The 23,898-nt window shown below is 43.0% G+C and overlaps 1 protein-coding gene across 12 annotated transcripts in view; it reads right to left on the bottom strand.

Annotated features, from left to right (window-relative positions):
* Nucleotides 1-23,898, bottom strand: part of ENAH (ENAH actin regulator) — a 134,932-nt gene that overhangs the window by 96,542 nt on the left and 14,492 nt on the right. The window contains exon 1 of one of the 12 annotated variants that reach the window (XM_047704448.1): nt 11,793-12,050. The exons of the other annotated variants lie outside the window; for them this stretch is intronic. Within the exon in view, the coding sequence (XP_047560404.1) occupies nt 11,793-11,800 (8 nt within the window). The 5' untranslated portion in view covers nt 11,801-12,050. Of the gene's footprint in view, nt 1-11,792; nt 12,051-23,898 lie in introns of those variants that run through there. 12 annotated transcript variants of the gene reach the window in all.

Here is a 23,898-nt window from a genome sequence, read left to right as displayed (position 1 = left end):
GATTAGAAAAGCAAAAAAAGCACCTAAATAGATGTATTCGAGAAATGACTTTGACACTAACTACAATTAGAAGGAAACACATACTGTCTTGAAATGAAAAATGATAAATACTATTTAAAATTTTAAATTTTATCACCCATTGATGGAGTTTTCTAGTGAAAAGGTGAGGAATGCCAAAAACAAAGAGCACCAACGGAAGCAAGGATTGCTCTCCCACCCACTGACGAATCTGACTGCTGACCTTCAACAGGTTAGCTTCACTCACTACCCTGCCACAAGCTTTGCAACCATGACCCACTCAATCCTTGGAACAATCCCGGCAAATAGGTACTGCCGCTATCCCCATTCTGCAGATGACAATACTGAGGCTCAGATGTTAAAGACCTTGCCTATGGTTATAAAGGTACTAAGTCATAAACCCAGGGTTCACTCTTGAGCCATTTGAGCACAGAATGATTCCCTTAACTACCAAGTAGGTATGTGTTTGGTCTTTTCTGGGTTTCAGCTTCTTCACCTGTGCAGTCAAAGTTCTAACTGTACAATCGAAGGTTCTAACTAACAAAATGCAAAAGCAGCAACAGAGGTTTCAACTATTAGGACAGATTTAGAAGGAGTGGAAAAGAGAGTTAGTAAGAGAAACACAAATGCCCAAATAAAAAAGGACAATTCACAAAACATTCAGAGAAAACAGAGATGAAAAAAAACACCCCAGTTAGCTAAGGCAAAGAAATGCAAGCTAAAACAAGATACCCTTTTAAACCCTGTTAATGCCCATCTGGGAAAAAGGTGTATCTTGTTGATAAAATGAAATGGTACAAGCCCTGACAAGAGCTGTTTGTCCTTATGCATCAGGAGTCTTTGAAATGCAGATATCCACTGATTCAGCGGATTACACTGTTTATAAGTGTATTCTGTAAGTGTATCATGTATGTACAAATGTTAAGCCAACAACCACTCATGATGATGGGAAATTCCAACATGAGACCAACTAGGTAAATACATTTTCAGGTTGAACTTTATGACACTGTCGATATTTGGCCACTTGTGAATTGAAATACACAGAGTAATTTTAAAAATAATATGTATCTCTATTTAAAGTTGACCTTTTAGGACGCCCTGGTGGCTCAGTTGGTTAAGCGTCTGCTTTCGACTCGGGTCATGATCCCAGAGTCCTGGGATTGAGGCCCACATCAGGCTCCCTGCTCAGCGGGGAGTCTGCTTCTCACTCTGCCTGCTGCTCTCTCTGACAAAAATAAATAAAATAAAATCTTTAAAGTTGACCTTTTAAATATCAAAGAGGAAAAAACAGGAGACAAGCCCCACTATTTTAGGTAAAAAGAAAGGTCAGTAAAGAGAATATCTGAGAATCAACTCTCCGCCTGGCACCTTTACAGACATTGTCTCTAATTTCCTACAGTTGCCCTGTAACGTACTGTTACTCTCAGTTCACAGGTTTGGGAGCAAATCCCAGACAGGTTAAATAATTTAGGGAACTAGTCAAAGGCGAGGCTAGGATTCAAAGCAGACCTTCATGTCTGACTTCAAAGCCTGTACCATCTCCAAGCGGTTACTTCCTCAAGTGTATTAGAACTAATATCATATTATCAATAACAGGAAGACATCCAGGACATAATAAAAAATTTTCATGAAATAATACTGCTTTCAAAGCAAAAAAGTCCATGAAAATACATGTTGTGGGCTCAGCTGTGACCCCACCCCTCAGAAAGCCACTGTATTTAGAGATGGGACCCTTAGAGAGGTGATTAAGGTAAAACGAGAGCTCGTACAGCTGGCCCCATCCAACCTGACTGCTGCTCTTAGAAGAAAAGATGAGGATACAGACAGAGGGCAAAGTGAAGACAGCGAGAAGGTGGCCTTCTGCGAACCTAGGAGACAAGCCTCAGAAGAAACTGGACCTACCAAGACCCTCTTCCTGGACTTCCGCCCCAGAGTAGAAAGAAGGCGAGTTTGTGTTGATGAAGGCACCATCTGTGGTGTCTGGTTCTGGTGGCCCCAGCAGCCTACTACGCTGCCCTTACTCTGAAAGGACTGAACGCTGTAAAAACCTAAACCTGACCCCCCCTCCCATATTAAAGAAAATATGCTTTTAGACAGATAACCCAGAAAGCACCAAAAGAGAATATTTTACAAATACTTTTAATGAAATTTGAGATCATTTTAAAAATATACCTCAATTTAACCTACTGGAATTACCATATTAAACAGCTTTGGTAGTCCATTCAATTGCAATCCCAAAACTAGCCCTTCTCACACCTATCTAATAAAATAACCTACCTCGGTCCTGATTAATGCAGCAGATAGTGCCAACCACAAAGACCTGAGATGCATAGCGGAGTAGTGGTATGTCTTACATGTCCAACACTAATTCATGAATGATTTTTTTTTTAAAGGCAGAGACCACAAACAAGAGCAGAGCACCACAGCCGACTACAGGTGTCAGCACAACTTGGGAGCTGGAAAGCAGATGGATCCGTGCTGACGGACTGAGCAAGCTGAAGAACAGGGAAATTATCTCATGGAGTCATTGCTGGTACGAACAAAGAAAACCCTAGAAAGGCTCTGGAATCAGGAATGAGGAAGGCTAAAAAGAACTGGCTGAAACACCCCAGAAGGAGTCATCCATCAAGTCCCCAGATCCCATAACCCAAGCAAACAAGCAGACACAGAGCCCTCAGCACTGCCAAGTTCACAGGGGAAGGACATGAACAAAGGCGTTTCTGAGGGAGGCCCACCGGGAAAGATCACCACCAACAGCCCCCTGCCTGCCTCCCCCAGCTCAGCTGCAGGGTCTCCGCAGCCCACCTTCGTCTCTCAGGCAGGAAGACCCTTTTTTCCCCTTACAGGAAAAAGGACCTACAGACACTGACAGCTGAAAGTCTCTCTGAGAAAGTCGGATCCAGCAGTCTGGCCAATAGAGCAACACCCCTCTGTAAGGCTCCATCCTCAGGAACGTGCCTCCCAACTCACGGTAAGAGAAAAACAAAACAGAGCCTCACACTTAAATCTGACAGCCAAGGACCATGGAACATTCGTGAAATCCTCCAATTTGAAAGATAAGAAACAAAACAGAGGGAAGGGAGACATTTTTTATAAAACAAAAACAAGACAATGCAAGGAAGAGGAAAGTTTTCTAATTACATATAATTGATATCCTCAAAGGGAAATATTCATTGGTGAAATAAGCATTTTATTAGAAGAAATATTCATTAAACAAAAAACCCTTTGAAATTAAAAAATAAAAAATAAACGGTAAGAAATTCGTGAATCCAGTAAGAGTTGAAACATAAATAACAACAAAGATAAATGGGGGGGGGGGCTAGTCCAGAAGGCCCAGAAACCCCGTACGAAGCTCTTCCCTTTCAGACTGCCCATTAACAAACAAATTGCTGAGCACTCAAAGGCATATGCTTCTAGATTTAAAGCATCCCTCAAAAGCCAGCACAATGAATTGGTTTTCACAGACTCACATTAAGACACACCACAAGAAAGTTTCAGAGCACCAGGAATAAAAGGGAAGTTTCTAAAGCTTCCAGAAAGAAAAAAACGGTTTCTTCCAAAGGACTGAGAAACAGAATGATATCCAATTTTTCAGAGCAACCCAGAAACTCAAAGACACTGGAGCAACACCTTCAAAATCCTGAGGAAGAATAATTTCCAGCCTTGACTTCTAACCACAGCCAAATTACCAATCAAGCGGAGGCTCTAAGAAAAACATTCTTAGACACTGTAGGTCTTTAAGAACTTGCTTCCCAGGCCCCATTTCTCAGAAAGCTATAGGTGGTAAGCAACACAGAAAAAAGACAAAGAGAATTCACAGGACAGTGAAAATTATACTGTACGTCAGCCAAAAAAGCAACTGGTCCAAACTGGAACAGAAGGTTAAAGGTATCCAAAAAAATAAAAAGCCGCTGAAGGATGGCCTGGTATGTTTGTACTGAAAGGAGAGGTCACCATTGGTGGGCTAGTCTGAGACCAAGAAAGTGGTAAGAGCGTGGAAAACGAAGCACAAAACGCCAAAATTCACCAAATCTAGACTCGACAAAGTCATCTGCAAGGAAAATGTGACCACGGTGTACCACAAAGCTCAGATGAAAACATTACTTATGTAATCATAGTAATACCAATCTTGGTTAAGATTGTTGTTACATAACTGTATCTAGAAGATGAAAAGAAAAACACGTATCATGGGGAGGGAGGAGGGACTAAGAAACTAAATCCCTACCTTCCACAATGGGAAGTCAAGGCATAAATTCTAAAACTGGAGCGAGTCAAGAAATGTTTGAAATACCAAAAAACTGCAGAAGAAGGATGGAAAGGTGGCAGTGGTTCTTCTGGAAAGCTGGATTCTAGAAAGGAAAGGTACAGGGCCAGGGATTCCTTTTTTTTTTTTTTTTTTAAACTCTAGGATCTGTGGAACTATTTGACTTCATAAACTATGTACTACTTTGATAAAAATTAAATGTCAGAATCATGCTTTAGCTTTTAAAAATCATGCTTTAGAATAATATTTAATTACACAGGAAAATATCCACAGTACATTACCAAGGGGGAATCACATTACAGAACCTTATGTTCAATAAAAAAAAAGAATAGAAAAACATACCAAAAGTGGTTTTTTCTGTAGTGGCGGCATTATTTTCATTTTCTTATGTAAGCTTTTCTGTATTGTTCAAATTTTCTAGAATATACACGTATTACTTTGTAATTCAATTAATTAAGTAAAGAAGAAGTAAAAGGTCAGTAGAGCCCAAAGACCAAATAATTAAATAATGATTCCTGTCCCAGGAAGTCACTTAGGCCCCATTGTGTGGTTAAAAATAAATTTGTAATTTTTATAATTACTATAAAACCCTGGGGGACACTCAAAATCTAGCAAGAAAAAAAAAAAAAACAATGCCAGGTCCCCATGCCAGAAGTTGTTCTCATCTTTTTCAAGCGTCCTTACATTTCATCTGTCGTAAACTTCACACCAAGATTACAAAGCTCATAGAGCTGACTTCCAGCTTCAAAACTCTAGATGGAGCGATCACTTCGTAAACCTAAAATGTAACCCAAAATGCTGGAACACAGAAACAATTTAGAACTTCTCTTATGTCCAAAACAGAACTAAAATTAAAAGTGGAGGGGAAAAAAGGGCAACCAATAAAGTAGAGGAATATTTACAAAACAGAAGTAGTACAACCACTACAAACGCTGGATTTGGCCCACATGCGTTCGGAGGAAAAACAAATACTCGAATGTTCATGACATTGTAATATCCCAGCATTAATCCAAATGCTCATCAAAAGTAGAATGGATAAACAAACTAGCATTCCACACAGTGAAATAAATAACAAAATGAGTGACATGCACAAACGACACAAAGCTGACGTTACACCGAGGCAGCAAGACACTGAATACGTACCGCGCAATTCTATTTAGGTAGGGACCAAAACAGGCAAAACTAATCTATGCCGTCACACGTGAGACAGTGGTTACCCTGTGAGGACAGACTGTGACTGTGAGAAGGCAGGAGGGCAACAGGGTTCTCTTTACGCTCTGGATGCTAGTTACATGAATCTACTAAGTTAGGGATGACTTATGATATGTGTTCTCTCCATTACATGTTCTTCTTCAGTAACAATTTCAAATGGAAGAGTGGTAGTACTCCAATGACCAACACAAAAAGCACATGAGAAGATACTCAACAGCAGTAATTATTAGGGAAAGACAAACAAACAAAAAAAACACAAGATACCCTTCACACTCACTAAGATGGCCACAACCAAACAATAAAAACAAAAACAAAAACCCTAAAAATTAGAGCTGGCAGAGGATGTGGAGAAATTGGAACTCACATACATTGCTGATGGGAGTCTAAAATGGTGCAAGCACTGGGGAAACCAGTTAGACACATCATGAGTAAGTTAAACACAGACTGACTGCACGACCCAGCAATTCCATCCCTAGATCTATGTCCCGAGGAACTCTACAGGACCTCAGACAAAAACTTGCATATAAATGTCCACAGCAGCTCCATCCACAGCAGCCGAAATGAGAAACAACCCAAATATCTGTCTACAGACAAATGGAGAATCAAAATGTAGCTATCTATATACAAGCAATGGAATGAAAAGGAATCGAAGTGTGAAAAAGAATTAAGTATTGAAGCTTGCTACAACACGGATGACCCTGACACCCTAGCTAGATGGGAGACCAGACACAGTGAGCCACACATTTGGTTCCATTCATTGCAGATACCCAGAACTGGCCAGTCTGTCAAGTCAGAATGCAGATCAGTGGTTGCCAGGGACTGAGGGGGTGACTGCTTCACGGGTATGGGGCTTCAAACAGTGCTGGCAGTCACACCACATGACCAAGGTACTTAATGCCACTCACTCATGCACTTTAAAATGGTTACCATGGTAAATTCTGTGTTAAATCTATTCTACCACAATAAAAAAAATGTCTTTGAAAAAAGGTAACCCTTAAATGCAGGCCAGGATATGGTTAGCATTTAAACTAAAAACAATCCATTTTGCAAAGAATTTTGGCAATAAATAATTTTAAAAGTTATCTTTAGGGACACCTGGGTGGCTCAGTTGTTAAGCGTCTGCCTTCGACTCAGGTCATGATCCCGGGGTCATGGGATTGAGCCCCACACTGGGCTCCCTGCTTGGGGGGAAGCCTGCTTCTCCCTCTCCTACTCCCACTGCTTGTGTTCCCTCTCCCACTGTCTCTCTAACAAATAAATAAATAAAATCGATTTAAAAAATTCGTTTTTGTCCAAGTTCATATTTCTCCTTCTGAGAACCCTAAGAAACAAACAAAAAAAACCCCTTTAGATCCAAAAGTGCTCATTATAACATTTGTAATAGCAAAAAAAAAACCCCCAAAATAACTAAATGCCAAGCTATCAGGGAACAGGTAAGTAAATCAACAATATATTTATAAAATTAATTATGCCAAAATGAAAAATGTTTACTGAAGGCATCCATTATAAAATAGGGGAATATTTATATGAAGAAGCAACTGTGATTAAAAGCAAATAATACAAATTCTATAAACACAAGCCAATTATTATAAAAGACTCAAAGAATGTTTACTGTGGGTTTGCTATGGACACTGTATTTTCATTCTACTCTCTGTCTCTTGAACAAAGCAAGCTCATTCTCATTTCGGGGCCCTGGGACCTGCTCTATTTTGAATGCTCTTCCTCCTCACCTGACACCTCCTCTCTCCAGTCAACTCAGACTTCACCCCTGAGAAGGGCCTTCCCCTACCCACTCCCATCACAACAGGCCTTGGTACACGCCCCCCACCCCATCCCACCTTTTCCCACACCACAGTTCATCTTCTTTACACTAACTTGAGAGTAACTGACTTGATTTACTGGTACAGACTGCTTCTCCGTTCCCTACTAAAATACACCCCCTGAGTACAGGGACTCTCACATTGTCTATATACACATCCCAGACAACTGTACCTATCAGCAATAATGATTATTTGTGAAGCTAATCAATAAATGCTCATTGACTGGTTAATGTGTTCCCTTTATTTTCCCACAGTTTGTCAATTTTCTGAAGTATATACTACTTTTCTTTTTAATCCTATTTTTAAAGTTTACTTCAATGCTTAAGTATTATTTATCAAGGCAAAGAATATACAGGGGCGCCTGGGTGGCTCAGTGGGTTAAGCCGCTGCCTTCGGCTCAGGTCATGATCCCAGAGTCCTGGGATCGAGTCCCGCATCGGGCTTGCTGCTCGGCAGGAAGCCTGCTTCCCTTCCTCTCTCTCTGCCTGCCTCTCTGCCTATTTGTGATCTCTCTCTGTCAAATAAATAAATGAAATCTTTAAAAAAAAAAAAAAGAATATACAGAACTTTGTTGGATATTCCCAAAGGAAAAGCCAAGGGTCTAGTTTTTTATCACAACCACAAAAATAACTAGTTATAAATCCTTCCTAATGGGGCGCCTGGGTGGCTCAGTGGGTTAAGCCGCTGCCTTCAGCTCAGGTCATGATCTCAGGGTCCTGGGATCGAGTCCCACATCGGGGTTCTCTGCTCAGCGGAGATCCTGCTTCCCTCTCTCTCTCTCTGCCTGCCTCTCCATCTGCTTGTGATCTCTCTCTGTCAAAAAAAAAAAAAAAAAAAAAAAAAAAAAAAAATCCTTCCTAATAAAGGATAATGCTCTAGTATACTTTATAGCCTATCTTATCTATTTTCAGAAGCTTAGAGAGCTCAAATTTCAAGTTCCATAAGGTGTTTAATCACCTTTCCCAACACCAATCCTCCCTTCATTCCATCACCCATGCCCTTCCCCACCATACGACCTTTGAGTGCCATTTTAAGAGTCACATGTAATTTATGAGAATTATTTCAGAACTCACTGGAAACAGTATGCAAAAATATTAAATGATGTTGAGAAGTAAATAAATTTAATCTTACTCATATATATGAATTTCAAATTAAGATACACTAGAAAAGCAGCCTAACTATATTTGCTCTTCTGTTGATCTCTGGTTGAAATGCAGTTTCACAAGAACATAGCCATATATAGCATTTATAATTATATTTATATTGTATCATATACAAAAATTGAAAAGAAAAATATCCTTTTCTGAAGACAGAGCGAGTTGAAATATTCAAGAATCAAAAGTGCTACCACACTTTGTAGGCGACAATACCAGATTCCAATAAAATACAAGCATTTAAAATTTACTGTCATTGTTTCCATTTGTCATTGGAAAACTGCGCCCATCCACTAAATCAAGGTTTGAAGATGCCTGGCTTAAATGCTAAAAATCTACTGAGCCAGCAAATATAACCTTGAACATCAAAAAAAAAAAAAAAAAAAAAAAAGTCCTGTCATTTTATCATTAGAAGAACTTTGCTGGTGTACTGACAAATGTGCCAGCCATTTTAAAAGTAGATTTAAATCCTACTCACAATGATACAACCAAACTACATATACAAATAGACCTCCAAGTTCTTACTCTTCAAGGCTCAAAGATACCACCAGAGACCTTCAAGATAAAAAAAACCTGCTCCGGTAACACAGAAAGACCTTCTACTGATGACTGACAGCTTACAGCTCAAGCCTAAATAGACCCAGGGGTTGTTAAGATCCTGGCTCATAATTTAGACACATTTTCTGGTGTTTAAAGATGAGCATACATTCACATTAAAAGTTACCCACCACAGGTTCTTATTTCTGTAGTATTAAATAAGCGTTCATTCGATGATCAAAAGAATCTCAACAGAGCAGTACTAAGTCACAGGGTGGCAATTAGTGTCTTCTGTAAAGTCTTGACATAATTAGAACCATCACAGCAGGTGAGATATCTCACCCCATGGATGCCACCCAAACCCACTAGGCAAATTTAGGATTCAATCAACTAAGTAAATTCCACTACCAACGCTTCTACTACCAATGCTTCTAGAAATTATTAGAATTTAAATTCCAACACAAAATATGGATATGATAAATCATGCCTCATACAATCCAAACAACAAGAAGGCATTTGTGTCTCTGCCATTGCCAAAATGGTTAAATAATATACAGCTAATTTTTTACATTCTGCTACCACCACTCATTTATCAGAGAGAGAGATCACAAGTAGGCAGAGAGGCAGGCAGAGACAGAGGGAGAAGCAGGTTCCCTGCCGAGCAAGGAACCCGATATGGGACTCGATCCCAGGACGCTGGGACCATGACCTGAGCCGAAGGCAGCCGCTTAACCAACTGAGCCACCCAGGCGTCCCTGCTACCACCACTCATAATTAAACTCTGAGCAAAAACTAAGAGAACATACAAGCAACATTTTTAGTTTGCTCAATACTAGCTGTCAACTACTCTTTAAAGGAAGCTCCCCTAAACAGAAAGGTTATCCATTAGAAGAATTATCAGCCAAAACGAAGTGAATGTAACAAGAGGACTGAGCAGAGAAAACACTCATTCTTGGGGCACCTGGGCAGCTCAGTGGTTAAGCGTCCGCCTTCGGCTCAGGCATGATCCCAGAGTTCTGGGATTGAGTCCTGCATCGGGCTCCCTGCTCCGAGGGGAGTCCACTTCTCCCTCCTCCTCTCCCTCTCCCCCTGCTGTGCTCTCTCTCTTGCTGTCAAATAAATAAATAAAATCTTAAAAAACAAAAACAAAACCCCTTCATCCTTGAAGCAAAGGAACACGATTTCAGGAACCAGGAAGCAGATTCAGCCACATACCAATGTGCACCTAATCCCCAAACGGACTGTTTAGCAGCCGCTGCCCCAAACATGTTCCTGGAGGAAAATGACAACTCCCTGAAAGCAATCAGCCTTCCTAACATTCAACTTTTCGGTAACTGGGGAAAAGAAAAAGGGAACCATGGGCCAATATCCCTAAAAACTAAAATCACCAGCAGCCCTTTGCACAAAGGACTCACCCATCTCTCTTAAAAAAGAATGGTCATCCAGATACAAAACTGCCCCAAGGATTGCTTTTAACCAACCAGATGCCAATTTAGAATTTCTGTCTCCTTTATTTCTCTCCTTCTAAGAGAATACAGCACAGAAATAACGGGACAACAACTACCTCTGCTCCTACCGTCACTCCTGCTTCATCACTCACTAATAAGTAATTCAGAGATCCTAGACAGGTGCTCAGGGCTCTTCCCATCCATTCATTCAGTCAGTCCAGAAAGATTCACTGAGTGTCCACTAAACGTCACACGCTATCCTACCTTGTTTTCCTCTGAATCACTGATGAATCCTCAGCGATTTCTGTACTAAAACTCAACCAGAAATTTTAGTCTTACAACACTGAAATGAAAAAGCAGAGAGCCACCTCTGTGCCTTAAATTTCCAGGTTTTTTTTTAATTTTTTTAAGACTTTATTTATTTATTTGACAGATAGAGATCACAGTAGGCAGAGAGGCAGGCAGAGAAAGAGAGGAGGAAGCAGGCTCCCTGCCGAGCAGAGAGCCCAATGCGGGGCTCGATCCCAGAACCCTGAGATCATGACCTAGAGCCTAAGGCAGAGGCCTAACCCATTGAGCCACCCAGGTGCCCCAAATTTCCAGTTTTTAACTATCTTTATACCAGCAACTACTAGGAAGCCCCTTTAACCCAACCAAACAAAACCCCTAAGGATTCTGACACAGCAGAAAGGCAGAAGGTTAAGAAAATCCCAAGACTCCTACAATGGCATACCCTGAATTACAGAGATGTCCAACCCACAACCATTCATCTCCCAAAAAGCACTTGCCAATGCTTTGAAGCCAATGAAAAACACGCTGTACAGAATACCAGCCAGTACCTACTGACTGGACACTCAGAGAAACAACACAGCTTCACAGATCAATACTTGCCATTACCACTGCAATGTATTCCGGCATATTCTATTCTTTCAGTTCAGATAAACGCTGTTAAAAACCCAGTTGGAGGGTGTTTAGGTCATGGTCTCATGGTCACCTGGGTGGTTTAAGTCATGGTCTCAGGGTCCTGGGATTGAGCCCTGCATCCCACTCTCTGCTCACCAGGGAGCCTGCTTCTCCCCTCTTTCTCTACCTGCCCCCTGCCCACTTGTGAAATCTGTCAAATAAATAACATCTTAAAAAAAAAAAAACCCAGTTCGAAGACCACCACCCTAAACAGTCCTTGCTTGCCCTGCTCCCCACTCCTCAGCCTTATTTTGGAGACAGAGGAAGGGAGGCGAACTCCTGGAGAGGAGCCATCCAAGCCTGGAGACTCAGGAGTCCCTGTTCTCAAGGCAGATGACGGAGGGAGCAGCATCGAGGGGGAAGGGGGTCTTCAAACCTGGGCATTCCACTGGGAGACGCTGAATGGGTGGTCCTGGAGAAATATTTTTAAGACCTATGAGGTCAATTTTGCGGCCCCAGTACGACAATGAAAATTGCTGGTGATGACAAAATATACCGAGTTGCCCATATCTGACGGGCTTTGTTTTGTTTTGTTTAGAACATCTTAAACTTTTTGCCCTTTGCGGGTAACCTAGACCACTTTTGAATGGACATCCGTGGAAGGCCAGTAACCGCCTCGAGCGAGTAAGCGCCAGGCGGCGGCCCGCGCTCACCCCTCCCGCGTCCCTGTGGAATGAAAGCTTTCCCGCCCTCTCAGCACTCTTCAGATAGGTTGGACCAGAGCGGGTGCTAGGGCTGGGGGATCGTGCCTCAGTGCTGTGGGGAGCTGGATCACGAGGTCGGTTTCGCCTGCTAGCTCCCAGTTTCCAGCACGAACTAATGGCACACTGGCCTGCCCCTTTTCATCGAGGTCCGGTTCACAGGTCTTCGGTGGTTTGAACGTGCACTCTGCAGCGAAGTCAGCTCCAACCCTGACGGCCCCCCTCCCCTGACCACATGCAAGGCCGCCCGCATCCGCCCCACCTCGTCCACCCCTCATCCTGGCCTTCCCAGGATGCAGAGCGGCAGCCCTCCCAGGGTGCCCCACGCGCCAACAGCCCCGCACTTCCTGTGCGCGGGCCTCAGACCCGCAGGACAACAGCGCAGCACCTGTGGCGGCCCGCCACCAACCCCCACCCACCTCCAGCTCGGCCCACGGCCCAGACCGGCCCGCCTAGCTCTCCGAGTCTCTTCCGCCCCGAGCAGCCAAGGAGATGATCCTTTAGGCGATCCTTTCCGTCCCTGACAACCCGGCTCTCGGCAGGGCCTCAGGCTGCTGAACGGAGTCTTCTCTGGGAAATCCCTGCCCCATTTCCTTTGCAGAGTGCCGGCTACGCCATCCAACCTACCAGCAGATTTGGTCGCTGGGAGAGCCCCTCACACCCCGGGCCTCATGTCACCACCACCCAGGCCGTCGCTGCGTCAGTGCTACTTCTTGCACAGAAATCCTTCCCCAACATTTCCCCCTGCTCACGCCCTTCTGACTCACCCCTGCGGCCGGGACCGCAGAGGACCTCCGAGTGACCTCTCTCAGCCTCGGGGCACCACGGGTTAGTCAGGCGGACAGAGAGACGAACACTGCACGCTCTCACTTGCACGTGGCACCTAAGAAGGCCAAACCCATAGAAATATACTAGAGGGGGTGCCAGGCGCTGGAGGGGGAGAGGCGGTCGGGGCGGGGGGGGGGAGGGGCTACACGACTGTGAGCTCAGTTCTGGTCAGTCTACAGCGCGGTGACTTCCTTCGATGAGTCGGATGTTGTTAAGACAGGGCGTCTTAAATGTTCTAGCCATAAAGAAAAAGGGGATTATGTGAGGGTATGGAGGTGGTGAGGTTTTCACAACGTACACGGATCAAATCTGCACGATACACACTTAAACTTCCCTACGTTGTCAACAGCGTTTCTCCATAAAGCTGGGGAAAACAGCGGTGCACGCATGCGTAATTAAATGGTCTACCTCCTCAACACTGAGGTTACTTTACACACACACCATGAGGATCCTATCACACCACCCACCAAAACCCTCAGTGGTTTTTACTAAGTTATTTTGAATTCAGACTTCTCCCATATAGCACAGGAGCCTCCAACAACAGAACACATCCCACCACCTGAGCACATACTTCAGCCCCCAGCTTCGTTGTCACTTAGCATGTCCAAATATAAGCTCTCTGCGATATGTGTGTTCTCTCTTCCTAAACTACTCCCACAGCGCAAGGGGACAGCAGCATTTGGTCTGGTGGACAGGGATCATTCAGACCGGCTCATGCTCTCCCAAGTCTCCTCCGACCCCCCTCCTTGTAGACCCCCCTCCTTGTAGGAAAGGCTTGAAATGCAGCTGAAACTGTTTCTACCCCCAACATGAAACATTCTGTGTACTATCATGTTAGACGCATAGAGAGGGTGTTTTTAATGTGTCATCGATCAACTCTTTAAAAAGTCTTATTAAGGGGCGCCTGGGTGGCTCAGTGGTTAAACCCTCTGCCTTCGGCTCAGGTCATGATCTCAGGGTCCTGGGATCGAGTCCCACATCGGGCTCTCTGCTCAGCAGGGAGCCTGCCTCCTCCTATCTCTCTCTGCCTACTTGTGATCTGTCTGTCAAATAAAAAAAAATAATAATAATCTTTAAAAAATCTTATTAAGACCATGTAACAATATGGAAAAGCGTTATGTAACAATATGGAAAAGCGTTAATGATACCGTGTTAAATCAAAGAGATACCGAAGCTCATGCATTCATGCATCTTAAGTGTAGGGTTTATAGGGAACGTCGTTCTCTTTCCTATATTCCAAATTTTGACAGTGCTTCTAATTTTAAATTGAGGGTGATGGATATGTTCCCTAGCTTGCTGTGCTGATGGTTTCATGGGCACATACATGTCAAAACTTATCAAACTGTACACTGTATATAAAGCGTACATTAATGAAGCGGTTAAAATGTCTCAGGGGTATGCCTGAGAAACTGCTGCACAATGTCATTAACCCAAACCTCAAACATGTAACTACAGAAAAGGTTGGAAGGAGGGGGTCCAAACAGGAATCTGCTCCATAAAGTCAAAGACTGAATTTCAAAAGGAAGAAAGGACGAACCTGAAAAAAAGAAAGATATGCTTCTAAAGAAACTCCCCTCCCCACCCACCCACCTCCACACACCACCCGGTGCACAGAAGCCTTCTCTACTCGGAGCAAAAAAAAACTTGGAAGTTAAGGCATTAGAAGTGGAACTTTCGTACTGCAGAGATTCGGGATTACACTAAAACCCAGAAGAAAAGCAGTCAAGAACTTTCAAGGCATTAGAGTTCTTCCCATGGATTTAAGAAATCTCAGGGGAAAAAAAATCCAAAAAATAGGCTTAGAGAAAGGGCCAACATAAAACAAAGAGGTGGCAGGTTTTTTGTTTGTTTAGGGACATATGCTTCTTGTGCTTCACTTCTCTCTTCTATTGCCCCATTTTTTTTTGTATTTTATCCTATAATTAGTAAATTAGTCCTTTTCATTTGTTTTCTAAAATGTTTTTCCCAATTTTTTTTTTTTTTTTTGCTTTGCTAAATATTAATAAGATACTTCTCCAAGGGTTCTCAGATTAAAGGGTAACCTTTTTGTGCTGGGTAGCTATTCTAAAAAACATCTGTATTAACCTGGTGAGTAAGGAAAGAAAGGAAACATCCAACATGTCTTTTTATCAAGCAATCAAAACCCCGTAATTTCATCTATAAATCCAAAGTACAATGACTCATTAACAAATCTCTTGGAAGAGATGAGAGACTTTAAAAGCTAAAAGCTGGGGAGCCTAAGTGGCTCAGTCCATTGGGCAACTGCCTTCAGCTCAGGTCATGATCCTGGAGTCCCAGGATGGAGACCCACATCAGGTTCCCTGCTCAGCAGGGAGTCTGCTTCTCCCTCTGTCCTTCCCCCTCTCAAGCTCAAACTCTCATTCTCTCCCTCTCAAATAAATAAAATCTTTAAAAAAAAAAATAAAATAAAAGCTAAAAGCTTTGTAATTTAGTGGCAATTGAGCAATCTGTCCTTGACAACAAAAGGGTGCTCTGTTTGCCACATCCGGTCTCAACTGCAAGGTGAAGAAGCTTAAAGATCCCCTGAAGGGGACATACCTGGGATCCTGGTTCTTATGACACCTGGCATGGGGTCAGTTCTCCGCAGGCCACAAATCTTACGTGGCGTGTACATCCTGAATCACCAAGTAGGTGGGATGTGAAGTGGCTTCTCCCCTGCTCTGACACCTGATGGTGGAGTGCCGTGGTCAACAACGTGGATATAGAACACTCAGACACCAGGTCCAAGCATCCCTACTGTCCTACATGACCCACCCCAATGGTGGAGTGGGCAAGAGCCAAGCAACAGTCTTAATGTAAAAATGAGTTTTCAGGGGCGCCCAGAGTAACTCCTGGTCAACCAAAACTGCTCATATTCTTCTCATCCCTGAGGTCCAAAGGCAGCTCTGATTCTGGAAGAGGTGTACTTCCTCAGCTGACTTGAATTTCCAACAGTTTCAACGAAATAATCTTGCCTACCATATAGAGACAGCTTACGTATAACTAGGGCGGAGTCCCACTGAGACGGAAGAACACTGCTTAGGAATACCTAGTGACTTCTGGATTTGTATCGACTGTGTTATTAATATTTCATCTCTTCTATTTCCCCCTCATTTTTACAGTCACAGTCAATCAGTGCACCCCACACTCCGTACAAGGGCACTAACAGTGCACTCCCAAGCCAGAAGCTCGTCCACCCTGCAAACCGCCCAGATTCTTTTTCGTCAGCTGATGTGAAAAATACAAACCTGAGAACCGGGAGCAGTGTCTGCAGGCACGGGGACACATGAGAGCTCCCACAAGTAAGTGTCCTGTGTCCTGAGCAAGAACTTTTGGACTCAGTCATTCAGGAGGATGCAGGCAAACCTTCCCACTAGAAGAAAATGATGGGTCTAAAGCTTACCAAACAAAATGGAAGGCATTTGCCTTAATAATTCAGCCCTTTATGTTATTGTTTTAGTTAGGACTCTAAGAAAACGCTGTCATTGCAAGACCCATTTCTCAGTGTCATTTTGTAGGAACATACTGCACACGTGGATTTGGACATGTGGTATCAAAGGTGCCTGTTAGATACACAAATGAATTAAGCTCTCAGATGACTGTCTAGAGCTCACGAGAGACAGGGAGCCTGAAGTTTAAATCTGGGAAGCAGCAGCACACAGGGCATAAAGAAAAACTGGGAGGAATGCAAGTCTGACAGGAAGAAGAGAAAGACAGAGGAGGGAAGGACCCAGGGATGCAGCCAGTGTGATAAAGAGAGAATCAAGAGCTTCAAGTCCCTTAAGTCCAAGTGGCTCAAGGCCAGGAGGGCTGACTGTGCTGGATGCGGTGACAAAGCCCGGGGTGACCAGGAGTCCCTCAGCCTCCTCTCCTCAGAGAAAACATTCTTCTCAGCACATGAGAGTTGGGAATCCTGTAACAAACTTTTTTTCTTTTTTTTTTTTAGATTTTATTTATTTGACAGACAGAGATCACAAATAGGCAGAGAGGCAGGCAGAGAGAGAGAGAGGAGAAAGCAGGCTCTCTGCTAAGCAGAGAGACCGATGTGGGGCTCGATCCCAGGACCCTGGGATTATGACCTGAGCTGAAGGCAGAGGCTTTAACCCACTGAGCCACCCAGGCGCCCCCTGTAACAACCTTTCTGAGAAAAGCCACTTGACCTCCAGAGTTGCTAATGATTTTCTAGCTAGAGAAGCAACAGTAACTCAGGCTACATCCCAGAAGCACCCCCTGGACCGGTGGCTCCTGAACCTCGTTTGGGATGCGTATGCTGACTGTACAGAACCCAATGGCAGGGGGAAGGAGACAGCCAAACCTATTCCTGCCCCCAGCTTCCAAGGGAATGGCATTTCCAAAGACTCACTACTTTGTCCCACACCCTCCAACTTATCAAAGCAATGAAAGCAGAAAGAGTCCGTTGCTTCACGCATCCAAAAGGGCACAACAGTAAATGAGCGCTTACCTGGGCAGCAAATGCATCACCACAGAACTTAAAGAGAGCCAGAGGAGAGGGGGGTAACCAGGCCTTCCTCCTCCCAAACGCAATCCCACCACCTTTAGAGTCTAGGTGTGATTCAGGATAAACGCCCAGTGGAGCCATGAGTCAATTCTTGTAGATTTAAAGGTCAACATCAAAACATTCTCTGCCGCCGCCGCTTGCCGTGAAATGGACACTCTGTATATTTGCAGGCTGCCATGAAAACTGGCACAACGCTTCTGGAAAGCATTTGGCACTGTGATTCAAGAGCTTTTAAAACGGTTTCTATTTATTTGGAGATCTAATACTATTTCTGGAAATCTATCTTAAGGAATTAGCTGCAATTAGGAGGAAAAAACCCTTTGAGTCCATAAAAGCATTATTCACTATAGAGAATCACTTTAAACCATGTAAATAGCCATTTAAAAGGAAACAGGTAAATTACAGTGAAATATGCAAGTAATAAAATTGAGTTTTTTAGAAGCATAGAAAATGCAAAACTTCAAATGAACAAAATATGCAGAGCTCATAATCAAATGTGTACATGAATGCACAAAATTAAAGGGAGGATTTTTTTTTTTTTTAAGATGGTGAACAGTGAAGAGAAATGGAAGTAAACTGTAGAGCCAATCTGGTTGATCAGGATGGTACATACAAATTAGGGGGGATTCAGGCCGAGGAGTCTCAAGGCAGAAGATGTGCCAGAATATTCACAGGGGGAGGGAGAGAGTCAGAGGTAAGAGTGGGTTCTTTAGCTAAAGAATGGGAGTAGAGAAGCACCTGGGTGGGCATCTGACTCCTGATTTCGGTTCAGGTAATGATCTCGGGCTTATGGGATTGAGCCCCGTATCAGACTTTCACTGGGGTGGAGCCTGCTTGGGATTCTCTATCTCCCTCTGCCCCTCCCCACCCCTCTAAAATAAATAAGTAAATCTCTATTTTAAGAAAAAAAAAATGGGAATAGAGATGTGGTCCCTAGCAGAAAGAAAATCCATCATCTCTTGCATTAACAGAAAGCTCCAAGGACCCCGGGCACTGCCCTCTCCTGCCTCACTCCAGCCTACTGCTCCTCATTCAAGATTGCAATATGAGCATCAAAAGGTTCTCCATGAAGAAGAGGAACATGAACTCAGAAAACACTCAGAAGCAGAAGATCCAATGCTGAAGGGCTTCAGACTTTGGATGCATCACATCAGAATTCCCTCCTAACAACCTACCTCCCTATATACATGTGTGTTAGGCTACCAGAAAACACCGTGCATTCTGCGCACTCTCCCAGAAGGAACAGCATGGGAAGTGGCCCAGAAACAGGCCGGAAAAGGGCACTAAATCCTGGACATGTAATTAGCCGTAACATTTATAATTTTATACACAATTTGCCATAATAGAAAAGAACATAAACTGCATCCTTTTAAAATTCATGACATACACGATTTATAGCCAAACTAAATGCAATAACAGTCCAAAATGCTGGCAAAAGATACTAAATTTACTTGAAAAAATTATGTAGCTTTTTTTGGGGGGGGGGGTAGTTTTGAAAAGATCATCACTCTTAACCACTGCACAGAAAAGAAAGTGATTCAAAGAGAGGGCGCCGTCTCGTGGCAGCTGAGCGCATGGGTCTGGACTCCCGGGACCAAATCCCGACTCCAGCCGGCGGGCTGCGCATCCTGCTCTGCCTCACACAATGTGTGCTCTCTTGGAGCAGAGCAAAAGCACCGTTTAGGTTTGTCATGAAGATTAAATGAGTCAGTTTATCAGAAGCACGTGGAAGTCGGCCTGGCCTAGGTCACTAACTGGCCGCACAGCCTGTCCCTGGAGGAGGAGAGAGGGGGGGAGCCCGCATCCCCCTCTCTCTCTGCCTGCCTCTCTGCCTACTTGTGATCTCTCTCTCTGTTAAATAAATAAAATATTAAAAAAAAAAATCTTTATCAAGCAAGCCCTTCTGACATCAACTTCTGGACCCATACTTCAAAAGAAACAAATAAAGCTCTGATGTTCCAATTACTTCACTTGAATTTTCCAGCAAAAATGTACTCGTTTTTGAGTAAACAGTAACAAAACAAATAAACAAATACAATACAAAACAAAAATATAAAACCCTTTCTTTGAACACAGCATCTCAGTGTAACTTATATGTAAGAACAGAAAGACCTCCCAGGCCTTTAAAGTAACCAATTATAAAAAGCAAGGAGAATCATCTTTAAACGTCTGTTTTAAAAAGAAACCTTGCAAAATAGCCCAAAACCACTTCTCTCCCATTACAAAATGAGCATGTGGTGCGAAGGGACACAGAATACCAATTTCCGATACCCTGTACTGACTGACAATGCTTGTTGCCTGGCAACGAGGGCCCACAGGCTGGAAACAGCACAGAACTCCTTTTCTCCACTTGCCAAGCCACAGTTAACCCTGTCACAGCTGAGGAGGGATGCAAACACTGTCAGGCAGAGACTACCGCCAACACCCACAGCCTAATGGTAGAAAGTCTAAAACCACAGAAACACAGGCCCAAGTCCCAGCCCATTTATATCTTGAGAGCAACTGAGATGCCTTTACTCTGCAGGTTCCCTATGTACAAGGAAAAAACCACTGCCCAGGGGACACATTTCTTTGAAATGCATCATTTGCAAGAATTGGTTTAAAAAAAAAAAAAAATCCAGGATGCCTGGGTGGCTCAGTGGGTTAAGCCTCTGCCTTCACTCATATCATGATCTCAGGATCCTGGGATCCAGCCCCAGATCGGGCTCTCTGCTCGGCGGGAAGCCTGCTTCCTCCTTTCTCTCTGCCTGCCTCTCTGACTACTTGTGATCTCTCTCTCTGTGTCAAATAAATAAATAAAAATCTTATTTTAAAAAATCCTAGGTAATAACATACCCATGCATCTTTTGTTTCATAATTTAAAAGAAGGAATTTGAGTGTTTCATTTTGTTTTCTAAAAATCGTAATTTATGAGTGAGGGCTGTAATTTCCTAACAACTTAAATTTTTCCTGATTTAAAATGTTATTTGAAGTATTTGTATGTATTACCTTATTACCTATACAGGTAATTAGTAACATTTCATAAAACTTTTTTTCGACAGAATTCTGCTTCATCTAAAGACCAAAACATAAAAGCTTGTCATTATTCTTGCCATGGCTTTAAATACGTTCATTGTTTTGGGATTTCCCCATTTCTTTTGTGAAACGGTTGCCACACTCCACCTAATAAACAGATTAAATACCAGATAAAATAAACTTACAGAGTGGCTCTCAAACTTTTCGAAGATGAGAAGGCCATTTTAAAGTCATGACTTGTACTTTTAATGTACACTGACTGAGAAAATTGATTGAAAAGCACTTTGGGAGGACCCCTGCCCTGGGTGGCTCAGTCAGTTAAGTGACCGCCTCTTGATTTCAGTTCAGGTCATGTCTCTAGGTCGTGGGATCGAGCCCCATGTCCCCGTGTCCCCACTCCGCACTCAGCAGGGAGTCTTCTCAAGATTCTCTCTCCCTCTGCCCCTCACTCTCTCTCTTTCTAAAAAAAATAATAAAATACATATAAAAGCACTTTGAATTTACTATCTTTGAAATTAATCTGTATAATACCTTAACGGCATGTACATATTTACTTGAAATATGATGCATGCGAATTGAAGGCTGGCAGCTTAGGATCACAGGCAAAGCTTGGTGCACACAGGTATATAAGTACTCTGCAAAATAATCTTACAGCTGCCCTCAGAGCCCACAAATGGGAAGTCATTAATCTACCAGAAAAGTTCAAATCATTTTGAAGACCTAGGGTAAAGTACACCCTTTGGTGTACTTTGGAAATGAAATGAACCACTCCCAGGTTCGGGTCTAGGCTCCGCGGCTTGCTGGCCATGCTCACTCACGCGCTGTCTCTGTCTCTCTCCAGCCAGAGCATCGCCGAGGCTAATCCCCCCACTGCAGGCGGCTGTGCCCTTCACCGCCCATCAGTATCATCCCTTTACCCTGTCCTTCAAAGACTTACAAAATCTGCCCCCCTCCTTACATTGCCCATCACTTCCTTCCTGTACAAACTGAGAGGAGAGCAGAGACAGCACAGGATGTGATCTTAAGGTTGGACCTCAAATCGGAGCAGCAGCACTAGAAAGTAAAAGAATTACGGGCCGTATAAAGTCTAAGGAGCAAAGTCTTTGAAATTAGGCAGGACTCTGATTTGAATCTCAGCTGTCATTCACCAACCACGTGACTAAACCCAGGATTCCTCCAAGGTAAGTGACCACACCAATCTCATGGCTTATCCTAATCCATTATATAAAGTGATTCACTGGAAGCACCTAGCAAGTCGCCTGGCCTGACCTTAAATGTACAAGTAATAGCTTTTACATATCACAGATTGACATATTTTACAGAAGGAGGGAATATTAAAAGTTGTCATATGTCAGTGGCTGCCCCCCTTGGTTTGTACCCAGCGTGAGCAAAGGTTCACCTTGGAGATACTGTGACCTCTAGCCAGGAATTCGTGCCCTGTGCCTGGCCTGTATCGAGCTGCCAGATCAGTGAGGAAAACTCATCAAGTCTTTGGGACACAAAAGTTCATCATGAAAATATCTTTTAAAACAATGAGCTAATTAAATACTTGCATGAACTAACAATGAGGTATAATAATTTCTTTCAATGGTTTTTTTTTTTTTCATTTCACTTGTTTTAAAATTCAAAAGTTGATTTTTTTCATCTTCATGGAGTTCCTAACTTAGAAATGGGATTTTTTTCAACTGATTTCAGGACAGATTTTCTTTCTGAAACACTATTTACAAATTGTGGTGATGTTACCAAGCTAACAGATGTGTCTTTTGTAATAAAAATAGGGAACAGCACAAAAATCACCTTTTCTCACTTAAACAAAACATTTAAATATTTTAAACATTAAGCTTTTTTTTAACTTTTCAAAATTGTACAGTAATTCCTGATATTACAGAATTTAGAGTAATAGTTCTCGACTGAGGGGACTTTTCCGACATGCAACATTTGAGGCTGTCTGGAGACATCTTTGGCTGTGGCCACTGGAGGCCACTGAGGGACGGTTGGGGTGAGTAATTGGCATCTACGGGCAGCAGCCTGGACAGCCCCCACAACACAGAATTATCTTGCCCCGAACATCAATAAAGCCTGATTGAGAGGTTGGGATTCACAGTGGAGGTAAAAATACTTTCTATCAAAATGACTAGAAATACCCAGTTTTCCCAGCATCATCTGTTGAAGAGATTATCCATTCCCCATTGAATGGCACCCTTACCAAAAGTCAACTGACACAAATGTGCAAATTTCATTTCCAGATGCTCCGTCTAGCTCCAATGGCCTACAGGGCTGTATCCACACTGGAACCGCACTGCTGGGATCACTGCAGCTCTGGGGGAAGTTCTCAATCAGCAAGTGGGAGTCCTCCAGCTCTATTCTTTTTCAAGATTGCTTTTACTACTCTGGATCCCTTGAAATTCCATCTGAATTTAGGGTGGCCATCTGAATTTAGGGTGGGCTTCTCTATTTCTGCAAAAAAAAAACTGCCATTGGGATTTTGACAGATTATACTGAACGTGTAGATGACTGTAGTACTGTCATCTTAACATTATTAAGTCTTTAATCCATGCACAGAGCTCTGTTCATTTAATTAGACCTTCAATTTCTTTCAGTAATATTTTATAATTTTTAATATAAAAGTCTTTCACTTTCTTGCTTAAATTTATTCCTAGGTATTTTATTCTTTTACATAGTACTATAAATAGAGCGGTACTCTTATGTCCTTTTTCAGACTGTTCACTGCTGGTATACAGAAACACAACTGATTTGTGTGTTGATCTTATGCCCAGCAATTTTGCTGAATTTATTTCTGGTAGCCCTTATGGATGTTTTGCAAGTGTTTCTATTTAACGTGTGCGTATGCATGCATCCCCCCAAATCTGTCATCTTGGGCAGTTAGCTGATCAAAGGGAGAGATGAAGGAGACCAAAGTTGTGGCCCATACCATAGTGGGAAACTCAGACAGGAAATGATGTTGAAATCCTAACACCCACCCCCCCACCTCCCTTACCTCCCGACCCTCCCACCCCCCCCACCCCTGTACCTCAGAACCTTACTTGAAAACAGGGTCATTACAGATGTAATCAGTTACAATGAGGTTACACTGAGGTAGGTCAGGCCTTTAATCCAATAGGACCAGTCTCCTTAAAAGAGGAAAACACCACACGAAGACAGAGACACACAAGGAAAGGTGGTCATATGCCCACAGAAGCAGAAGCTGACTGATGCATTTATATAAACCAAGAAATGCCAAGGACTGCCAGCAAACACCCAAAGCTGGAAGAAGCAAGGAAGGAATTCTGGCTCAAGACTGTAACATAAAAATCCCGAGTTTCCAACCTACTGGCCTGCCCTACAAATTTGAGATGCAAGATCCACTCATCTGAGTTTCCAGCCCGCCTTACAAAGTTCAGACGTACCAGCCCGCATCA

The sequence above is a fragment of the Lutra lutra genome, chromosome 15, assembly GCF_902655055.1.
Source record: "Lutra lutra chromosome 15, mLutLut1.2, whole genome shotgun sequence".
In the NCBI taxonomy this organism is placed as follows: domain Eukaryota; kingdom Metazoa; phylum Chordata; class Mammalia; order Carnivora; family Mustelidae; genus Lutra; species Lutra lutra.
This window is presented reverse-complemented; position numbering and strand designations above follow the sequence as displayed.